The sequence below is a fragment of the Macrobrachium rosenbergii genome, chromosome 22 (genome assembly GCF_040412425.1).
Source record: "Macrobrachium rosenbergii isolate ZJJX-2024 chromosome 22, ASM4041242v1, whole genome shotgun sequence".
Lineage (NCBI taxonomy): Eukaryota > Metazoa > Arthropoda > Malacostraca > Decapoda > Palaemonidae > Macrobrachium > Macrobrachium rosenbergii.
This window is the reverse complement of record NC_089762.1, coordinates 18,371,712-18,396,711: the sequence shown is the minus strand read 5'-3', so window position 1 is coordinate 18,396,711 and position 25,000 is coordinate 18,371,712. Positions and strand designations below refer to the sequence as shown.

General features: G+C 34.6%; 1 protein-coding gene across 1 annotated transcript in view; it reads left to right on the top strand.

Moving 5' to 3' along the window:
* LOC136850432 (uncharacterized) overlaps positions 1–25,000 on the top strand; it is a 39,411-nt gene that overhangs the window by 6,728 nt on the left and 7,683 nt on the right. Inside the window, exon 3 of the mRNA XM_067124011.1 lies at positions 13,191–13,275. Within this exon, the coding sequence (XP_066980112.1) occupies positions 13,191–13,275 (85 nt within the window). The remainder of the gene's footprint in view (positions 1–13,190; positions 13,276–25,000) is intronic.

The following is a 25,000-nucleotide window of genomic DNA, read 5'->3' as shown; positions in this document are numbered from 1 at the left end:
ACGAATGAGGGAACTCGACGACCCCAGGAGTTCTTAGTGGCGCACGCGCAGGGCAACCCAACGACCTCCATTAATCTCAATTTGCATATCATCTTCTAAAGATTACCCGTAAGTAATCTGCGATCTTCACCAATAACTTGAAAAGATTTCCGAGAGTGATTCTTTCAATCCTGTACTAAACCTGAGATGCGTTTTATAGGGAGAATGGGTTTCATAAGTGTATTCAGTAAAGAAAGAAAAGACAATTAAAAAAGCATTTTGATTATCATCATAATGAGATGAGGAATACGCGAAGAGTAATGACTGTGAAAGTCATTTCGGACCGCCCTAGTGTTCTACTGTTGGTGTAGTAATGGTCGGCAATTAGAATTATGCTAATGACTGCGATCTGGGTTTGACCTGGTGGATGAGAACTGGACTTTTATATGAACGAGAACCCGCGCTGATGATTGGCCTGGTGTGACCCAGCGGTGTCGTTACAATGAGAAACGGCGAGGTCTTCTATAGGCAGAAGAGAATAACGGTGAAATCCCTAAAAGGAAAAGAGGAAGAACTGTTTTCTTCTTGTACAAAGACCTAATGGGTGGTCTTCAGATAGCAGAATGCATGGGCGGAGACTCGTGTCATGCCGACTGTGGGTATGTAAAGGCTGTTTTCTATAGACACTGCCCGACAGCAGGAAAGGAACCTTCTCGACGCGTGGAAGATATGAAAAGAGGTACAGCAGTCAAGCTAAAATATGGTAATTAGCTCACCTATTCACTTGAGAGGTGATATTGCTGGCGCCAAAGATTAATATTAAAACAAGAGAGAGAGAGAGAGAGAGAGAGAAAGAGAAAAAGAGTGTGTGTTGGACATTAAAAAGATTACAACGGCAATATATATTGACATTAACATAACATCTACATAGAACCACAGACGCACAAAGAAAATTCGAAAAAACCGCCGGACAAATGATGCAACTGAGGTATTAAAAAGGGGAGGCTGGTGATTGCAACGGCAGTAGCATTATGCATGAATGGACACAGCGCTTGGAGACGATCGTTGCGTGATGCCCTTGCGCCACGGTCTTTGTCCAAACAAGCAAAATCAAGTGACGCAATCCGTTGTTGGTAGGTTTTGGGGCCAGGAAGTTTATGTGATAATGGCGAAGCGTGACTGACCACGCCTACTCACTCGGCCATCGTTTCGGCACGCCCACAACCCCTTGTATAGACTCTTTGGCTTCCCTCTTTCTATATCTAAATCTTTACTGCCTCTGCGGCCTTCTCTGTCATTTTCCTGTCACACTGTCTCCTTGGTGAATATTCTCTTTCGCTGAATGGACGTCGTGGATTCGACCAGACTTTGTTTTCTATCTCGGTGAAAGTGGAGAAGCTACTACATTTGATTGACAGCAAAATCGGAATATCACAGAAACAGGAATCTGAATAAAAGATGACGCAAAATGGCTTTCCCCAATGAGGACGGACTTCCGGCAATTTCCTTAACCTTTGACATACAATCGGCAGCGCTTTATTTAACTGGAAAAGCTTCACTGTGGGGACATTCCTCAGAGCAAACATTTCGGAAATTGGACTAATGTCCGCGTATACATCGACGATTATACAATTATTTTTGTTACGACGGAGTATGCGATGGCTATCCACAAGGCATTATCGTTTATGACGAATATGGCAACAAGAAAATACCTTCACTTTTTTGGGGTCTCCTGAATGGATTGTAAACAATGGCTGTAATTTTTCAGCTTTTATAAGGTACTCGTAATAGCAGAGAAATACTGTGTTAGTGAAACTGTAGACGGGGAAAGCTTCATGTCAAAAACTGATATAGCTTTAAATCAGAAGAGAGCGTTTGGAATACAGTACACCATTAAACATTTCCATGAAATTTTCCGCGGTTATTTTCTGTGCTTCAGAAATAGACGAAGCAAAATCCAAGTACTATATTATTATGCAAATGTTTCCTACACAAAGGATGAACATTTTATACTTGTTGATGGAAGTTACATCTTCCTATTCAGAGGAATGAATATTCGTCGTGTTTTCGTGTTTGTTTTTCTAATTTCTTTTCTATCTCTCTCTTTTCCCTCGCTTATTTGTTCGTGTTTTTTTTTCTAGGAACTGTTGCAAAGGAAATTATTTTTTTTGATAAACACTGCCGATATTAATACGTCGGAAGTAAATAGCACAGAATATTCAATACGTATACAAATTACCTTTTTGAAGTTTATCTTTCTGACTGCGACGAAAACAGACTCCCTTCTTTATCAGAAATAAAAGTCTATTCAATGGTGGGCGAGGGATAATATTAACCTGTTAGCCTTGCTCGTGGTCGTGTATGAAAGTGAATTTATTTGCATTATTTCATTGCTATATTTACTGTAAAGGAAGGGTACACGGTTTGTTTGTTGCTTTTTTCTTCCGTACAGTTGTTTGATATTATTTATAGGTAAGATACCTTCACTCTACTACTTGATCAATTCACTTAGAATAAATAAGCACTGAAATGACATTTATTGCCAAATATTCGTTCACACAGAGGTCTTTGACCGTTGGGACTATAATGAACCCACTATGTTGGAGGATATTAACAATAGCGGCGTTTAACTTTAAGAAATTGTTGTGCAGATGAATCTTAAAATTTTTATGATACAAGAACTTTTTAATTTACTATTTCGTGTCAAAACCATCCTACTAGATCAACTTTACCGGTGTCTCTCTTTTTAAGCAGTAGTGATAACGTTTTCGAACATAATTTGCTCTCTTACCCTCTTCGTCAGAACTTTTCCCTTTAGAACATTGTGATTAGATTGAACATTCCTCCAAAGTCAGCCACATGCTAACCAAAATACAGTAACCAGACACAATTTATACACATAAGAGTGTTATAATGCATATGTAAATGTATTTTTAATTTTTCAAGAGTGTTACGACGATCAGTGTTATCCGTAGCTGTTTTGTCTAAGCAATGTAAACTGCAAGTATAGCAACAAATTGTTTACAACACTCAATATTTGCAAAAGAAACAAACCACCACGTTTCCAATTCCAGTTTTGCTTCACTCCCAAGTTTAAAACATATCATCAACACATTCACCACAGAAATAATATTAATAATGATATTTGGTTACAATTATTCTTGTTGTATATGTATGTGTATGTTTTGCCTTTATTGTGTGGAGGGGAGTTGTTCAGTTCAGCTACGTCATTTGTAACATGGAAAATCCAGCATTGGAAAACACCGTGGTTTTCCCTTCCCTTGGTACCCTAAGCGAGAGTTTATTTTGCTCAATGGATAACCCACACCTGAAAACAGGAAAAAACAGAAAGTAGAGGTAAATAGTATTTATAAGTATAAAGGATAATACGTTTTTATGCATGTGAGAACGTAAATATATGTGTAGAATAGAACGGTGTAAGGAGAACTAGTAATTCGTTCCAGCAAAGAGAGCAAGACTTGTGATAATGTTTATTATTATTATTATTATTATTATTATTATTATTATTATTATTATTATTATTATTATTTAGAAATTTATCTTTTTTGCTGCTTTCTCTGATTTTCATAACCTTCCCTCTTCATAGCGGAATAAGACTACTTTCCTTTCTCCTTCTTGTAAGTTTTTCCCTAAGCCTCAGGAAAGGTACGGACATTCAGTCACTTTGATTGTTTGCTTGAATCCATTATGAATTATATCCCCCAAAGTATAAACCTCATATAAAAGAGATTCCAGTCCTTCTTACGCCTGGAAAAATGAAATGTCTCGAGATAAAATTTACGCAAACTCCTTGTGCAAACTGATATTGTTGGTGCTTTGGCTAGTAGACAACCTCTCAAAGGCGTTATTATGGAGAGGTTTTTCCATATAAACTATTGAATGATTTCAAGTTGCAAATTTTGGATGTTATTAAATAAGAGGAATATTCAACTATATAAGCAGCAAACGTATCCTGAGAGCCAGATTACATGGGTGCAAGGTGAAAGAACAGGAGTTAGGATGTCGACTTCGTTTTTCTGAAGAAATATAATTCAAATTTAATTCCTAAGAACTTGAAGCAGTGTCAGACTCGTACATTTTTGCCAATGATTTAGAGCACCTCGTAGTGTAACATTCTGTCAATCATCTACCGATGGCAAAATTATATTCACAAATATTTGTTCGACGTTCTTGCAACAACTGGCAGCACCCTGTTAACACTATTGCAAGGTGGAATTACTATTCGTTCGTTTCCTGCTTCCCCTTTAATGTTTTCATATGATTTTACACCCTATCTATAACCCTGTTAGCCTACACTATCTATTTGCAAGATAAATGAAGTTTTTCTTGATGTGAATTAGCAGCACTGCCTAAAAAATTTTAATATTTGTGGCCAGAGTAAGTAGCAACAGGGATGTCTGCATGTATTGCATACAAGTTATCACTGAAGTAATGCATACATACATACACATAAACACGATATACTGTATATATACTGTATATATATATATATATATATATATATATATATATATATATATATATGTGTGTGTGTGTGTGTGTGTGTGTGTGTGCCCTTTGAAACCTGTGTGTGTGTGTATATGTATATATATATATATTATATAATATATATAATATACAAACATACACACACACACATATATATATATATATATATATATATATATATATGTATATATATATATATATATATATATATATATATATATATATATATATGTGTGTGTGTGTGTGTGTGTGTGTGTGTTAATTTCATAGATTTCAAAGGACGCATTTTCTGCACCTTTTTTTTCCTTTACCTAGAGTCTCGCCGCTGTGTGGTTAAGAGAATTTCTCTTTTCATTTCTTGCTTAATTTCAGTAATCTTGAGTTAAAATATGTTTACTTCTTCCGAGTACAATACCAAGATTTCATGTTCTGCCTTTTTTAAAAATGAGCAAATTACGTTAATTTTATGCAGTTAATCAACCTCTGACGTTTTTTTAATTTACCAACTTTCTCACTCTTCTCACTGGCCATTTGCAAACAATGTATAAACAACTCTTTCCCTAACATAAATTAAATCTTCAACACCATCTCCACACAATTCTTCCCCTATCACTGCCATAATTATCACAGCCTGGGAGAATCCTTGGACACGCATATACTATTATTGTAGCAAAAATTCCACATGAATCTGAAGTTCACTTAGAGCCTCCTTGAGTACTTAAACACAAAGAATATATATATATATATATATATATATATATATATATATATATATATATATATATATATATATATATATATACATGTATAAATATATATATTAAATATTAAGTTAAAAATACCATTTAAACCCGAATTCACTTTACCTAAGTAATAACTTACTCTCAAAAGGAAATTATACATGATAAGTGCACCTAACCTGGACAGGATTCGACGAACTTGTGCATTTTGGGTTTGATTCAGAGATGGCAATGACATCCATGCTATCAAGGGAAATATTTGTTAAGTTATTCCCAAAATAAAGTGGCTTCGATATTAAAAGGCATTGGTGTAAAACTGTATACCATAAATAATCATGTCATCGGAGATGTTGCTAGAGTGTTCGTTTTTGTCAACACCTGCCTCACACGCTCTAGCTCCGTGTAGACTTCTTCTCCAGGCAATGCAGTGAGAGGAGGCTCTGTTAATGGAAGAGCCATTGGCAAATTTGTATGAATTTGGGCTCTCTCCCGTTGCATTAAGGCAGCGGCCAACACCGTCGAATTTCTTTGTTAATTTTCACTTTATTCCGACTCTTGCAATAATCTTTAGTTATTGACTGAACTCATCTGTATACTGGAATCCAGTTCCGTTGAAGATCTATTATAGCCTTGATGATAACCATGAGTTAATGGATGAAGCAGCTGTCGGCAGAAGCAAATGAATGGAACACTCTAGCAACAATTTTCATCTTTTCCTTCAGAGTTTTAGCCTTGACGATATGATGAGACTCGGAAAACTAGAAAGGCGTTCCCTTAAAATCAGCATTCAATAAATAAATAAATATAATATATATATATATATATATATATATATATATATATATATATATACATAAACATGTATATACATACATACATGATATTTATATGTTTATATATATATTTATATATATATATATATATATATATATATATATATATATATATATATATATATATATATATATATATATATATGTATACAAGGAGTTCAGAAGAAAGCTACCAATCAGCTGTCCAAGTATGTGCCCCTCGTTTTATTGTCATTGATAACGTCCTAGACTTGGCATATAAAAATTCGTTGGAACAGTCAATTCACAGTTCACAGAACAGTGCCATAAAATCTCATTTCTGATCTGGGCATACTGGTGGAGATACCAACCTCAGCAGATGTTTGCACGCAACAAAAACATTAAGGAAACCTTTGGTGTCTAAGTATATTTTGGATCCACTTATTAAAATGGAGAGACTTACTAGGAATATGTTTTTATTGTTTACCTGAAAAGTGTCAGTGCTTAGGAGGCCAAGACTAAAAATGATTGTACACTGTCGCCTACGAGATTATACACTGCAGCAGTTGATAAAAACGAAAAAAAACACACTTTAACTGAAAACATGTATTTCAGACAATATTTCCGGGAAGAAAAACATCACATCCCGCTTCAGAAAAAAAAGAGCCATCCTATGTAACGACATTAAGACCGTCAAGACAGCTGATTCCTGAAGATGAAGCGTCGAACGTGACACACGAAATATAAGCAGTAATTTTGAGAAGATTAAACGCGACGATGAAGACTCGGCCCGGTTATGTAATATGCCATTATGAGGAAATTACCGAATACGTAAGGGGAAAAGGCTCGCTCGTTTTCCCTTTTAGCAATTTCAGAGAGCTCTTCAAGCAATCACGTCACAAATGTCTCGCCCATTATTACGCATCACTTCAAAAACAAGCAGCGGGAGCCATTTGGAGGATGGAAGGAAGGGTGACGGTTCTTGTAACGGTGTTGCCTGCTGATCTAGGGCGCGTTTCCTTGAATTATAGGATGGCTGTTGGTGTTGATGCCTTTATGAAATGACCACATGCATATATCTCCCGTCTATCTATTTATCTATAAAAAAGGGCAGTCTTATTCTCACATTTTGTATATTCTCTCAGGGAGATGGCCTTAAGTCTATATTGTTAGAAGAAGGCCTAAGTTCAAATTAACTTTGGAATGAAAAAAAAAATATATATATATATATATATATATATATATATATATATATATATATCACCGGTTTGTGTAAAGAGTATAAAAAGCCACACTTCATAAAAAGAGCTAAGAATAAAGTATGGAGAAAAAGAGTTCGTCGCAAAAATAACAGAGCAAGCAACAAGTTATAAAAAAAAATATTTAGAAAAAGTAAATATTAACAGAATGATTTCACGACCATTTGAGATCATCAGCCTCGTGCCTCCTTTCATCTTCCAGAATTTTTTTCGGCACGTTCAGCCGACAATCATGGGAAAGAGAAGGTTTAGTGATCTAGTTCTTCACGAGAGCAGCTGTACGAGTTGCCATTCTGGTTCTGTCGGGAAGTAGAACCAAAATATAAAGTTGCTCTTTCTCAGGAAAGAGATGGAAAGTGACAGTGAACCAGAAGGAAAAAAGAAAAGAGAAATCACAACAAAAAGAGAACTCACAACAATGTAGCAAGATTTTGTCTACAGAGACAGGCCATCATTAAAGGGTGACGTCATCATGTCCAAATCATCATTAAAAGGTGACTTCATCATGTCATCTCGTTGCTTCAGGTTGGGAGAAAATTAAAAGGTTCTTCTACTCACAATTATATAAGTATATACAAATATAAAATATATATATATATATATATACACAGTATAATATATATGTATATATATATATGTATATATAATATACATATATATATCTATATACTGTGTATATACTGTAAATATATATATTATATATATATATATATATATATATATATATATATATAAATGTATTAAATATATATATACATATATATATATATATATATATATATATATATACATATATATATATATATATATATATATATATATATATATATATATATATATATATATATATATATATATATATATATATATATATATATATATATATATAAATATATAAATGTATATGTGGGCGTGCTCTCGAGCGCGTTTGTATGATTACAAAAGCTGACTTCCTCTATAATCAGTCATCGTCTCCTTCACTTTGGATTACCTTCATTTAATTTTCAGCGGGCGCAGCCGAGAACTTTTCCAAAGCACGACTTCCAAGATTTTCTCACCTGAATGACCATCTTCTTAGCTGGGAGCGTCGTCGGTTTCATTTTTAAGACATTTTGCTGCACGCATCACTTACGACACACTTTCTCGTTTCGCTTTTGTTTTAGCATTTGTTTGTCACGACACTTTTTTAATGCTTATTTCTCCCCTAATTTTCTCTATTTCTCTATTTCTGAATCGACTGTTTCTTTTTTTTCTCAAAACTGCTCATATTTCCTTTCTTAGAGTTGTTTATTAAAATACAGGATGCACACACACACACACACACACCTATTTTACAATTTATTAATAAATCGCCCAGCCCAACCCATGCACGCACAAGGTTCATTATGCCTCTTAAGACCTAATCAGTAAATTATGTACCTTGCGGTTAGGCGACTGTACTGAACTACAACCAGATTGAATAGAACGGGTATGAAACCTCTTCCTAAAAGAATTGCTGAGAAATAGAAGGGTTAACAGCTTCTCGAGAATACCCCTAAAGAAGAACGTTGTATAATGATTATATATATATATATATATATATATATATATATATATATATATATATATATATATATATATATATATATATATATATATATATATATATATATATATATATATATATATACAGAAATAATCAACATAAAATCACGTGTGGAACAGAAATAAATTTCTGATTCATATCAGGATCGAACCCAGGTCTTTCAATTGAAAGGCAAGGGCGCTGCCCACTAGGCCATACAAGTTATAAAAGAAGTTGGAACCTGAGAGCAACTGCACCCAAGGAATTACCTGGGCAATTGCCTGCATACCAGCGTGTTTTCCCCAACTTCCCGACTCAGCAATGACCCAATTGACAGCATTTCATTCGAATTATCCCTTCTGAGTGAATAAGATAGAAATAATCAACACACAATCACGTGTGGAACAGAAATAAATTTCTGACTCATATCAGGATCGAACCCAGGTCTTTCAATTGCTCTCAGGTTCAAACTTCTTTTATGACTTGTATGGCAAAGTGGGCAGCGCCCTTGCCCTTCAATTGAAAGACCTGGGTTCGATCCTGATTTGAGTTAGAAATATATATATTTATATATATATATATATATATATATATATATATATATATATATATATATATATATATATATAAATGTTATATCTATATATGATATATATAGATCTCTCTTTTTCTCCATACTTTACTTTTTTATTCTTTTTATAATTGGCACCTTTACACAAACTATTTATGATATATATATATATATATATATATATTTTATAATTATATATATATATATAAATTATAAAAATCATATATATAACATATTTATATTATATATATATAATACACACATATATATATATATATATATATATATATATATATATATATATATATATATATATATATATATATATTAATCTTTTGTGATCAAATGGTTAGTGGACAAACCTGAATAGCAAAAATTCATTTAGATGATCCAGGTGGGAGAAGGTAATGTAAGCCCGTTTCCTAAAATAATCCTTGTCTCACTTTTAATATAAGTCATTAATTCTGTGCCGCGCACTGGAATATGATGTATCGCAGCCAGGATGGTTAAGGGCAAGGGACAAGCAACCTCATCCTACAAAAAGCGTCTGGGAACCGGCAAAGTTAAGCAACGCTGAGTTTGATGTATTTCTTGGATGTGTGACCAAATGTCATATACCGTCGGCACAGGAGACCAATAAACATTCTACTAATAGAGCTTGTGACCAGTGGTGGTAGGGCACCACATTTCGGAGCCATCCCTTTCTAGGGAAAAGGCGTCACTCTCATCTCAATGTCTTGGATAGCATTAAGTGATCAGTCAAATTTATTTTGCCAACTCTTCCTGCTGACTTCTGGCATGGACGTAAAGTGAGTTCATTGTTTGCTTCATAAAGTGTACTACAACGACAATCATCCTCTGCACTCTTCTTTACCCGACTTAGCTATTTTTGCTCGCAACATTAGGCTGGCTGCTGCTGCTGCACACAGTGGGTTATTTTGTAGCATCACGTTTAATACTACTCGGTTTGCTAGGAATTTTTGGCTACAACTGAAATGTGGAATTTACTCATTGCAGTTGTGGAATCATCTGACCTCCAGATGTTTAAGCGAGGAGCAAATTCATTGCTGCTTTCTACTGACGTCTCCTGAATTCAAGTGTATTGGCCTATTTTCTCATATTAATTTATTTATCTATCACTTTTTCCTATAACTTGTACCTCTCTGCGGCTGATTACCCTTTGGAGCCCTCTTGGGTTTATTGTCTACTGACTCCACCTATAAGGGTTTTCAGTTGAAGATTTTTTCAGCTTATGATTAAAAAAAAAATGAAGAAAGGTATTAATCCAATAAAAAATAAATATGTGGCTGTGCCATTCACCCTGTAACTCCTGGCCTTCAGTTGTGTTTTCCCCAAACTTAACTTTTCCACAACCATTTTTTGTAAGAACATATTCCTTTCACTGCTCCTGCTTCATACTTCATTGCTCACTGTGTTCATCCTTCTTTCTAGCGAACTTCAAAAATAAATCGTTTGAACAATTTCCACCCAAAATCTTTCAACCATTTTTAAAAGCCAAAATTTTCTCATGATCTCACACTTTTAAATTTGAAAACTGATTATACTTGGAATGGAAAAAATTAAATTTACAAATTCATGAACAATGATTGCAAGATTTGGCTCTATGCTAGAATTAGCTGTCAATGTAAGGATGCTTGCCATATCATATGCACTTGCACAAACACATTTTGCAAAAACTCAGATAATTTGGTTGAAGCATTGCCACGAACACACAACGCCTTTCATTACGAGGAGAATTATTTGCCTCTAAGGCTTTTAGTCTTAACATCGCTAAAGATATTTTAGATTCAAAGTAATCATAAGATTGCTATTTGCAGAGGTCTGAACTTGCGATTTCAGATTATGCTTTCCCTTCATTTTAACTACTGACATCTGGATACGTATTCTTATCTCACTCCGTTTCAAAACCTACCAAACTACAGGGCACTGCAATGTAAAAGGAAAGAGTCAATTCATTCTAGATTTTAACACAGTAGCCATAACTCTTCCAGATTGATGCTCATGTAGGCAGTAACGCTGAAATCATTATTGAGGGACGACCTGCCGTAAAGTAGTAATCAGGTGATGTTCCATCTGTCTGTCACCTTGAAATTTAACTACTTTATTTGGCCCAGACTTCTATTTATTCAGCATTTTTGGACCCAGGTAATATCGGTCGGTATATGGTAGCCTGAACCGCTTTAGGGATGTTAATGTATAAAGCGCTGTGTTAAAATCTAATTTGGCCGGAATTTGTTATAGTTTACCGGATAAGTTTGTCAGGAACCTTAAACGCTTTGGCAAACGAAATGAAACGTGCGTTTCGTTGGCTTTTAAAATGAACGAAACTACAAAAATGTCTATCAACTACGGTTTCAAGAATGCAAATCAAGATTGCTTTACGGTAAAGTGAGCGTTAATGCCGTTTACTCATTAACGGACAGCAAACGAAACTATTCTGACCGCAGAGGTTTTCCTGCTCATGTATCAGTAACTGTTTTCTTCTACTTATGCAAATTTATGCAAATAATTTTGCGGTCTTATGAAATCAAGGTGAAATGAAAGGGTCATCGAGTTGTGCACACTGACAATAAGATTTATTATTAAATGTATGTTAATGATTCAGTTTCAGTTGGTTATAATTATGCGTCAATAAATTTTATTGAAAGCACATATACTGTAATCAACTTGGAAAAAACTGAGGAATAAGCGGTTGAAAAATCTCAAACAAATCTCATCGATGTTAGCAAGATTTCATCGTTGGTTATTTAAAGGCTAAATTTTTGAAATGCCAATCACTATATTACCCATACATTTGAACTACAGTACATTTCAGACACAGCCATAAAAAGAATAATGCTTAATGCAACGACTGTCATTAACGAAGCAGAACGAAGCGCTTTGAACTGCGGCGTGATTCAAGGTATACTTCTCGCCGGAAATGGACGCTTGTAGAAAAACAGCGAGGGACCAACCAGTTCGAACTAGTCCTTCAAACTCGCTTAGACGGAGCATTAGTGCATCTTTTTTCAAGCACACTTCATACATAACCATGCATAAATACATACTCTACGCGTATGTGGACGAACCCGTGATAAATATTGCATGTGTTTGTCAATTATGCATACCTGCTGTTTACATGAGAGCTCTGTTCAGCATTACGTACCTCAATTATACACTGGCTCTGCTGCATTAGATATTATTGAGATTTCTCTCGGTACACTACACTAAAGGAGATGTTTTCATTGACAGAAATTGTCTTTATGATGCTGATTATTTAGATGGTTGGTAAAAGGTGAATCACAAATTGAGATATTTTGAAAGTTACATTCTCTCTCTCTCTCTCTCTCTCTCTCTCTCTCTCTCTCTCTCTCTCTCTCTCTCCATTAAAGGTAAACATACAGCCTAACCGGAGGCATGCAAAGTTTACAATGATGTGCATATATATATATATATATATATATATATATATATATATATATATATATATATAATATATATATATATATATATATATATATATATATATATATATATATATATATATATATATATATATATTATATATATATATATATATATATATATATATATATATATATATATATATATATATATATATATATATATATATATATATATATATATATATATATATATATATATATATATATATATACCACCACGCCTCCAACGTGACGCAAAGGGTATCTGGGAAATTCCACCACTCATGTTTTTCCTGTGCTTTATCTTCCACAATTCTCCACTCCTCTCCAGCCTTCCTTCTCAAGAGTTCGTATCCACGTAGATCTGGGTTTTCCAACTCTTCTGGTGCCCACAGGAGACCACCTGACACTATCAAGTATTATTCTCCTCAGGGTTGTACGAAGGACATGTCCAAACCACCTCCATCTTCCTTTCATCATTACCTAAGCTACCTGTGGACCTTACGTAATTTTTCTTTAGGCATAATTTCTCAATCTATCATGTCATCTGACTCCTAATATTCTAATTTTAAATCGACAACATCATCATTTAGATATAGGTACTTCGTCATAACATGGTTCTTGTCCGTATAGCAGTACAGATCTTACTAGCCTTATCTGTACTCTTTTATTTTGTATTCACTGTCATTTTACTTGATTTACATATTTTATGCAGCCTATCCATTGTCTGATTTGCCGTTTTCAGTCATTCCCTAAATTCCAACTCGAGAGAAACTGTACTGAATGTCATTGATCAATCTATCGATTTTTCGCCCCTTGGGGCATACTCTGTCATCTTTGTTTGACCCTGAGTCCCACATCTCCAGTTACTTAATGCATTCTACTGAGGAAGCTTTGTGAATCTTGTGGCGTTTTGTTGATTGAAACAACGTCGCTTCATACTCTAAGTGTGTCAGTTTTCCATCGTAATCTAATGTATGCCTTCCCTTCCACTTCTGATTACGTTACTCATAACAAAAAATTCATGAGAGGGGCAGCCAAAAAAAAAAAAAAACACACACACACATATATATATATATATATATATATATATATATATATATATATATATATATATACATATATATATATATATATATAGGTGTGTGTATGTGTGTGTGAGTAAGCGTGTGTGTGTGTGTGTGTGTGTGTGTGTGTGTGTGTGTGTGTGTGTACTTGCGTTCTTATACCATGACGAGTTAAGTAATGTCCCCATGTTTTACTTGATTATCAAATTCTGCGTTTTGTTAATATGTTTACCAGCAGTAAACATAACTCTACTACCTCCTATAATTGGAACGTATCTCTTTGAGCAGACGTGGGGTTTTCTGTGTAAATCCCAAGACATACCTCAGGACTTCCTATCAGAGGATCTTGGAACGTCTCTCGGTGTCTAATCACGATCTGATGTCCTCAGAGAAAGAGAGACCTTGCTATGGATGAGTCGATGAGTGGGTGAGTAAGCTGGGTGGGGAAAATTACTTGGCGCTGACGCAGTTCAGAAAAACGTTCAATAATTCTTTTTTCTTTTGGATGAAGGCTATTCTGCGATTTTTAGAATATAAGAGAGAGAGAGAGAAAGAGGGTTCATCCACATACACAGAAATATATGAATATATGAAATGTGAGACGGACGGGCAGACAACGATATGAGAGAGAGAGAGAGAGAGAGAGAGAGAGAGAGAGAGAGAGAGGATGAGAGATGAGTCATAGAGAGAGACATGAATAGTGATTAAAATGAGAGAGTGAGTAGAGCGACATGACTAGTGATTAAAATGAGAGAGAGAGAGAGAGAGAGAATAATGAGTCATATCAGAAGGGTAAAGAGCAACATGACTAGCAATTAAAATGAGAGGGTGAGAGAGAGCGAGAGAGCGTTGAAGAATAAGACCTAAGAAACTTTTCTTTTCTTTTTTTTAATTCTTGTGCACAGACCTAACTGTAACATGTAACACTGGACACGAGTGATATTTCCCATTTTTATTTGTTTCTTTTATTTTCAAGATCTTTACACACATTTATTTATCAAGTAAATTTACGGCTGAAAATCATAAGACGTTCCCCCTCGTCCAGCCCGACAATGAATACCTCAAACCAAGCAAGAAATTGCCTGCTACATCATACCATCAATGCACTATGGTGAGAAATATGTTCATATTCATTCAAATGTTTGTTCGGTAAATGTAATGTGTAATGATGCTTTTCGGTAATCTGAATATTATATCTCAATGTGTTAAGTTCTCTTTTAAAGAAGTTTTCATGAACTTTAACAATCATTTTCGTGCACACGCACACACACACAGATACTGTGTATATATATATATATATATATATATATATATATATATATATATATATATATATATATATATATATATATGTATGTATGTATGTATGTATGTATGTATGTATGTATATATATACACAAGTATATATATATATATATATATATATATATATATATATATATATATATATATATATATATATATATATATATATATATATATATATATATAGTCTTCGTCTTTTCTGGATGTAATACGCAGGAAAACAGTTTATGTAAATGACTTGTACTGGCAATAGCACTGGCTTGATGAGACGATAAATATTAACGTAAACTGCAAATGAGTCTGTTTCACGTTTTCCGATTGCGCTGTCTTTCACTTTCACTCTTCCCCGTTCTAACTTCACAATCTCTCTCTCTCTCTCTCTCTCTCTCTCTCTCTCTCTCTCTCTCTTCTCTCTCTCTCTCTCTCTCTCCCGGGGTTTGGTTATTAGTGAATATCAGAATAGTTGAGATGAATTTATGATTTAAAAAGTTCGACCGTAAGTGGATTTTTTTTAAATGTTCAAAAATAGCAAATACTTTTTTTGTTTACATAATTCTTAGGAAGAAAAAAAATCTTTAAACGAAAACTGACTGGTGGATGAGAATTCGCCCTCTCCAAAGCCTGTGTCAGAGGGAAGATCAATGGAGTGTAACAAATGACAAGATTCTCCAAAACACCGACGTAGCAGTAAAAGGAGCGAGAAAATTGGGCACTAAATAACGGAACTGTTCCTTGACCTATCAGCTCAATGCTGTTACAATTTCAAGCGTGGATACTTGAGAGAATTATAGAAGGTTTACAATTATAAAAATGTTTTGGTACAGGAAGTCTTAATGAAAGGAAAACCTAACATTGAGAGAGATAGAGAGAGAAGAGAGAGAGAGAGAGAGAGGGCATAAAAGACTGCAGATTACGTGCTAACCTTATTTCAAAGAAACTTTTGGCACAATTTACTATGTAAAACTAGAAAAAAACTAGCTATAGTACTACTTTTCCTAATCATGAGACGCTTAATAAAACTAACGAACAGAAGGGGGAAAAAATTCCAGCACACTCACCGCTCCAAAATAAATCACCGGTAACGGCGTCTAAGAACCTTGCCTGTGACGCATCGAAATCTCTACAACAAATGATGGCCACTCGGTCGATCACAGTCGCGGCGTCCCGGAAGGGCGGCTTCATCCCCCTCGAGAATTTCTTACACATCAGCTTTGTCGCCCTTCAATCAATATCTCTCTGAATTGATGGGTGCTTGTGTCTGCCTTGGTCTCAAGGGAACTGGGAGATTCTCAGTGACAAGAATCTCGCTGATGTGTCTCCTCACGTAAGAGCCTCTTTATGGACCAATGCTGACATCATTCAGAATGTATTTGCGAAGAAAGTGAAAATTCCCATTGTCACACAACAAAGAAAGAGATACGACGAGTCTAGAGTATATATGATGATAACAGAGATTTCATTTGTTCTAGTAGACATATTCGATAAAAATTAAAAGGGTATTTTCTCTTTATTCGCCTCAATGTATTAACGATGATATACGATCTCTCCATTTCATTTTTTTTAACTCCACGCGGTCTCCTTGTCTATAAGTAAGCAAACATATGACTTCTCCGAGGGTGGCGCTAATTCTTGGCATGAATGAGCAAAGTCGCCTTGATAAATAAATAGTATTGTTTCTCGGTAACTTCTCGAGAATTCCTTTGTGCAGCATCGTGCAATCTTCGAACTCTATTTCGATACTTATGTTGAAGGACATCATGACAAAAATATAGTAATTTTACCAAGTAAATAATGCTACTTTGATTGCTCAGAGCATGCTAGTACCGTTTGCCACCGAACATTTGATTGTATGTAAGAGTTCTAAAAATAAAATAAAGAGTGAAAAACAGCCACTACATACAATATTCTCAGACAATCAGAAATGAAAACACTATTTGCTTAAATGTCCTTTTAAAACAATTAAAGTAACCAAAATCCTCTGTTCGCTACACGGAAAACAAAAGCTCTTTTATAGATTATTTTGAAATGAAGATTCATTACTTTATTTTGTGATTTCAGTAGTTTAAGCGAACAAAACAACAGCTAAAGAGAGTGCCAATCAAAGAAACTGTGAAGACAGACTTCAGTAACAAGGAATAAACCGATCAGAAATGTATATAATATTAATGTTTTTGAAAATATTAGGTACGATAGTGAGTCACATCTAACTGAAATTCAAGAAATGTATAAAGCCTTGTACATAAGTCGCTGATTTCTTGTTTTCAGCCAAGGTGTCATAGTGCACAATAATATCAGTCATCATTTGTAATGTTCGGACAGTTTACTATAATTCTCTTAAAACGCCTGTTCATTTACGCCTTTTACGCATTGATCACTTCCGCAAAATTTCACTTACAAAAATTACCTTTGATATGACAAAAGCTGCCATTTTACATTTCAGTTGGAGTACTTCTAGTTTGGGATAAAACATACCAGAGTGTATAATTACCATCTAATTTCATTAGTTACACGTGGGCGACCGCAGCCATTAGCGATATAAAGTCATATTCCCTTTGTCCGAACAATAATGACGATCGTGTCAGTCTCATCTTTTCAGTTTTCCTTTCCATTCAAAATGTTTTTATTATCGTTATCATCTCAAACATCAAATAATGAATCAGACATGAGTGTGAATACGAAAGAGTCACTCAGTAAGATGAATGGACTAGTAAACAATACGATAAACGTAAATTTTAACCATACAAATGGACATTTATTCTTGAAAAACAACATAATGACACTTGTCATCATTAACTGGTGGCCAAATCGCAGTACATTCATTGCTTGAGTAAAGCTTCAGCCAAGCAGTCACTATTAATATCCGACGTGAATGATGAAGTCGCGATACGGCCATGAGCCGAGTGATGACAGGTATTCTATGTACTTCAAGGACTCTGTGGTGGGTGGATGGGTGACGGCCAGCGGTGGGCGTGGTTATGGGTCCTCGCAACAAAGATACGTCAAGTGGTCCATTTACGACTCTTATGGAAGTCACAAAACGTCGAACAGTTAGAGAGAGAGAGAGAGAGAGAGAGAGAGAGAGAGAGAGAGAGAGAGAGAGAGAGAGACTAAACGAAAATCCTTGCTTTTTAAAGAAGTACCTTAGCTTATGTAAAGAGAGAGAGAGAGAGAGAGAGAGAGAGAGAGAGAGAGAGAGAGAGAGAGAGAGAGAGAGAGAGAGAGAGAGAGACTAAACGAAAATCATTGCTTCTTAAAGAAGTACCTTAAGCTTACGTAAAGAGAGAGAGAGAGAGAGAGAGAGAGAGAGAGAGAGAGAGAGAGAGAGAGAGAGAGAGAGAGACTAAACGAAAATCATTGCTTCTTAAAGAAGTACCTCAAGCTTATATGATGAAAACTAAACAAAAAATATGACCCCTTGGCAAGGGTTTTATTCATAAAAAGACAAAGGAGTGAAAAGACATTTTTATATGAATAGGCTTTTCCTTGCGGACAGCATGTTCCATATCGCTCCAGAGAATTTTATAGCAGTTTGAACCTTGTGACGAAGATGATAAATAGCACGAAACTCATCCAAGAGCATCAAATAAATCTCTAAAATGCAGTGGCAATAAGAGGTCTGACTGTGTTCCGTATCTTTTGACAAAACGATGTCCCTGAGTGGTTTTCAGCGTTAAGGTTATCTTTCAAGTGATTACGAAATACGAACATTATATTTGTCCTCCTAGCGGATTCGTTATATTATTAAAATGAAATACTGGCAAAAGATATGTTGCCTAAAAAGAAGTGTCACTATTATTTCGCAACTGAACATGTGTAGCGCGTACCTAAACCCCATAATCATCTAAATCTCAAAATTCGAAAAAGCTACATCATCCCAAAACAAAACTGGTAGCGACTCGCAGTGATGAAATACATTATGAAATCCTGAGGACGAATTTGGCGTGAATTTCAGAAGATATAGGAAACCATTTCTTACATTTAGGATATTACTATTAAACATAATAGGTCTTTACCACTGGGTATTTCTTCCTGAGAGGGAAACTACAGAAATCCGAGAGGAGGAGTTTAAAATTATAATCACAGTTATACTAATTGTCTAGACTTTTCTGTCATTCTATGCCTCTATCGTTTGGATACGAAACATATGTCAGCGTCAACGTGAGTAGGAAAAAATGAGTCTAACCATGTGTCGATTCGCTTCATTTATTACGATAGACAGCTCAACTTACAGGCTTGTCGTCATGTGCAAAAGCAAAGACAAGCATTTGATTTGCCATACTTTTTTCGGGGATAGTGTCTTGACATAGGACAGACTTGGAGAAAAAAAAACAAAAAAAGCAAGTTTAAAATAATCAGCTTTGCGTTACACCAGGCAAAACTCTACCTGCACAAATGGAAGCAATACAGAGGCAAAAACAGCCAAGATTATCAGAAGATTTCAGCAATTTATGTATCGTAAACTGACGTCACAACAATAAAGGTCGTCGACGAGACCTCGGTACATAAGTAGAAAACATTCCCCGAGGCTGAAGAAGGTGTGGCATAAAAAGTGACGAGCCTTTGACCTGTATACATGGATGGCCTAAAGGATGGATACAGGGGATTCTTTGTGTCTGAAATATGTAAATCAAAGCACTAAAGCAAATAAAAAATAAAAAAATAAGAATAATGTTGCCCAAACTAGGTATCTCCCGAGGGAAAAATAAGTCTGGTTCCTAAGGAATGAAAATATATAATATTATCAACTTTTCACTTTTCCGGTGAAACTTAGAGAACGAACGTTATTGATATCAGACTAGACCGCAGTCATGCCTGAAAGCTCTCAAGACTAGCTGGAAGAGAGGCAAAGAGCTCGCTTGAGTGAATGTGAGTGCAGTCAGAATGACACAACAGTTCACACGGTGGACCTCAGTTAGACCATCTCAGCATGAAAGGGAAGGTCGGTTTATCTAACAAAATCTCTCTCTCTCTCTCTCTCTCTCTCTCTCTCTCTCTCTCTCTCTCAGTTTCTGTCAATCATTATTTGGATACCTGGCAGGCTCAACAGCCGTCCATCCACCCACCCACTACTGCCCATCACCGGCCGGAAGTGAAATTCCCCTTGAGCCATAACTTTCATTGCTGCTGCATGCACTGGTGTCCAAAGGTTACCATTAGTTTTCTAGCAAGAGAATTCCTTATTATAAACTCTCTCTCTCTCTTTCTTTGTCTGCTTGCGTGTCTACACGCGTGCGCGCGTGCGCGCTGCGTCTCATTTGCTCCAATCAATCATTTCTAGCCTTCAAGTCCTGTTCCTCTGTCTTTTCACGTGAGGCCTTGTACATTCCATTGTGTCTTTCCCCGCGCTTTTAAATTTATACGAAAGGATATAAATATCTGGTGGCTGTTATTTGGTTGGAACTTCTTGGAGGTTCAAGGTTTTTTTGCGATGGATTTTCCAAAACTAGACTATTAGAAAATTAAGAAGAATTATCCTCAAGGCCCTGGCCGTGAATGTGAGCCTAGAGGGACCCCTTTGGTGGTTATTATAATCACTTTGTTTACATGAGAAAACACAATAAATGCGGTTGGGCACATGCTACACTTAGTCAGTCAAAACCAATTAAAACAAATTTTAAACTTCGCTCTGCTTTATTATTTTTAGGTACAGTGAACAAAGCACGAGATCATTATACCTCAAAAACGACTTGAGTCTTGTGGCGTCACGGGAAAAAGGTAAACGTCGTAAAAGTGATGCAATGTCACTTAACAAGATCATTTACATAATTGTTTACCTTGAAATAATAATCTTGAGCAATTTTATCAGGAAAATGGCAACTGATTTGATTCTGTAAGCAAACAAACAAAATCAAAACTTACTTAACATGTTTAATCAGGGATTCGCAAAGAACACATCAAAGAAATAAATATTAATTTTGAAAGGAAATACAGATCTCAGTGTAGCACACACACACACATATATATACATGTGTATATAATACATACAGTATATATATATATATATATATATATATATATATATATATATAATATATATATATATATATATATATATATATATATATATATATATATATATATATATATATATATATATATATATATATAATATATATATATATATATAAATATAAAAATATAAATAACGACAAACCGAAAAAATATAATTTTTTACACCCCAAATGGTGACAGATGATTTCTTATCATCAACAACTAACAGATTCACCAACCAACAATATACTTCAGCAGCGCGTTTAAATGTCACAGATCTGAGGTGAAAAAGTATGAAATCATAAATGAACTAAGCTGAGGTTTGACGAAAGAAAAAATGTGGCGCAATGAAAGAAGTAAAAGAAATGCATGTTGAAAGCAGTAGAAGAGGAAGAGAAGAGAGACCACACCCGATTACTGAGTTTTTGCTTTTCAAGACTGTTTTGAAATCCCAGGGTGGGTGTCTGAAATGGAAACGATTTACTGGTTCAATAATCACAGATGACGCATGGGCGACAGCTTAATGAACACCACAGTCTTTTTAATAATAAAACAACGGGATGATTATCGAACCAATGATCATTCGTTTAAGAACTTTTTGGATTACCGAATTAATGAAATTACAGTCTGGCAGAACAGGTGCGGTTTCACGTGTTTTTAATGGAAAAAGTTTACGTTTGTCAATTGTTATTTTAATCAAAGGAAAAAAAAAAAAAACAAATATCAAGAAAATACTCGAAATCTGATTTTGAAGTTTCAGGTCCATAAAAGGCAAGAAAATATTTTGAATTTTTGTCGCGTTACTACTTATTATTAAATTCTTTACAGATCATGTACTGATAAACTGTTTAATTCCTTACATCCCTTGTTTTATATATAATACACACATACACATATGTATATACATATACATACACACACACACACACACACACACACACACACACACATATATATATATATATATATATATATATATATATATATATATATATATATATATATATATATATATGTATGTATATACAGAGTATGTGTATATTCTGACTTCTGTAAGTCAATTATTTTTCTAAAAAATGCCCTGAATTATTTTTGCAGTCATTGAATATTTAATCATACATACACACACACACACACACACACACACACACACACACACACACACACATATATATATATATATATATATATATATATATATATATATATATATATATATATATATATATATATATATATATATATATATATATATATATATATATAAAATGTGTGCATTTTTTATGCACATCGAGATCAAACGCAGGTCTTTCGAATGAAAGGCAAGGGCACTACCAACTAACCCACACAAATCATAAAAGAAGTTGGAATCTAAGTACTTCTGTGCCTGAGGTTTTTTCCTAGGCAGGCTGCTGTCTAACCTACCAGCGAATTTTACCCAAGTTCCCGACCCACCCGTAACCCAATAGGCAGGATCTCATTCGAATTATCCCATCAGTGTGAGCCAGAAATGAATGACTGATATATGTATGTATATATATATATATATATATATATATATATATATATATATATATATATATATATATATATATATATATATATATATATATATATATATATATATATATATATATATATATATATATATATATATATATATATATATATATATATATATATATATATATATATATAACATATCATACACCTGGCATCAAAAGAAAGTTTATGGCCTTTTAAACTGAAAACAGAAATTTCTCAGAAGAATTAAACCGCGAAAATTAAGAAACAATTTCTGATCTCGAGTCTTTAACGAGAATTTCTTCTAGCACGCAAAGATTTAGGAACAGAATAACAGATAAAAGTATTTTTACTCTGAATCTAGAATCGTTATGTGTTTGATACTAGTGTGTGAGGTCTTATGTACAAAATTACCTTAGAAAGACGAAGCAGCTGTATCGTCAGTAATAATAATAATAATAATAATAATAATAATAATAATAATAATAATAATAATAATAATAACAGGGCTCTCATGGCCAGTTGGGTAGGACTTTGGAAATGGCACATCAACTCAAGTATTCTTCGATCAAGGAAAAAGATACCGACGGCCTCGGCTACATTAAGTTTTAGGAGTTGGTGTCTTGTTGACTAATTTACGAAATTTAGGTTGTCAAGCCAAGCACTGGGGCCCTTTTGGCCAGTCAGCACTTAAGAAGGTGAACATTGAAGGAGTCGGAGTGGCTGGACAATAATATCAAGAGACCCAGAAAATAGGCAAAATGAAGTATAAGGACCTCAAGGTGGAGCTGGAAGAAAACCCCCACAGATGCACTAAAGGGTAACAGTTAACAGCAAGACTTAAGAAAGGGATGGAATTAAAGTAAAATATTAAACAGTGGTTGCAGTTAAGGGGCGAAGGGACGCTGCAAACGTCCCTTAGTGATGCATACTGTGTACTACGTGAGGCACACTGACGCTACTACGACCTTGCGGGGTTAGGGTCTTGTTATCTTAGGCCTTGTAAAATGGGCAGTATTAATTTTTATTGTACGGGTTACTACTGTCGTCTTCAATGGCATTAATTTCATTATCATGGATGTCACTGCGATTAACAAAATGGAATGGCTGACGAAAGGATCCAAAAAAACAGTGTGAGAAATTATATAAGGCATTCCTTAAGCAAACATGACCTCATTACAGAGAACCATGACGATAAAAAGGAATTATAGAAAAAAAACATGAGTTAGACACACCGCCAGTAGCGATGAAGGCAATGGTCGATTATATTCACGTTAAAGCTCGTCCCTTCATTTGATAGTCGTAAAGGTCGCCTGCGAAGCCACAGACCAAGCAGTTTTGCTTTTCGTGGGAAAGAAACTGTTATTTATGGCACCTGGCTTGTGTTTCCTTTCTTCTGTGATACAGATCTTTCAGTTGATTTAGTTTTTACTTTTATCTAAATAGCAATTTATTCAATGTAGGGTTCTTTGGTTATCATTAAAGGATTCTGTCCAATAGAAATAATACTTGTTTTCGAAAAAGTTTGAGAACACTACTTTGAACGAATTCATCTTTTATATATATATATATATATATATATATATATATATATATATATATATATATATATATATATATATATATATATATATATATATACCTCTAACTTCCGGAGCAACAGCTCGAAGAACAATCCAAGGCGGTTCAGGGAAAGGCACTGTCCTTATGCATTTTATTAAAATATGCCGACGTTTCACAACTCCCCTCATAGTTGCATTTTCCAGGCTGCAAACAGCGAACATGGCAATCAGTAAATTAAAATTAAAATCACAAGTCAAATTACAATTACAATAAAACGTTCACAATAAAATGACTAAAACCTATCCTAGAAGAACAAGTAAAAGGCTGTAACAACCTACCCAGAAGGAAGTTAAAACAAACTACTGCACTCGCATTGAGTATTACAAAGAGAGAAAATAAATAAATAAACATACAGACAGAAGAAACAACTTAACAAGACCATCAGGCAATAAACAGTTGTGTAGAGGATGTGTGGGAGTTTAATGGTGGTACAGTTAATTTAATAATAATAGATTCAAGTATTGTTAAATCATTTGCTTTTTGTACTTGTCCTATTACTGAAAAATCTTTATTTTCTATGAATGTTTTACATATCTTGGAGTGATTCCTGATATTAGACTGTTCAGGGCTGGATAATCTGCTCCCGGTTCTAAAGCTGACTCCTCTATGAGCATCGATGAACCTGCAACAG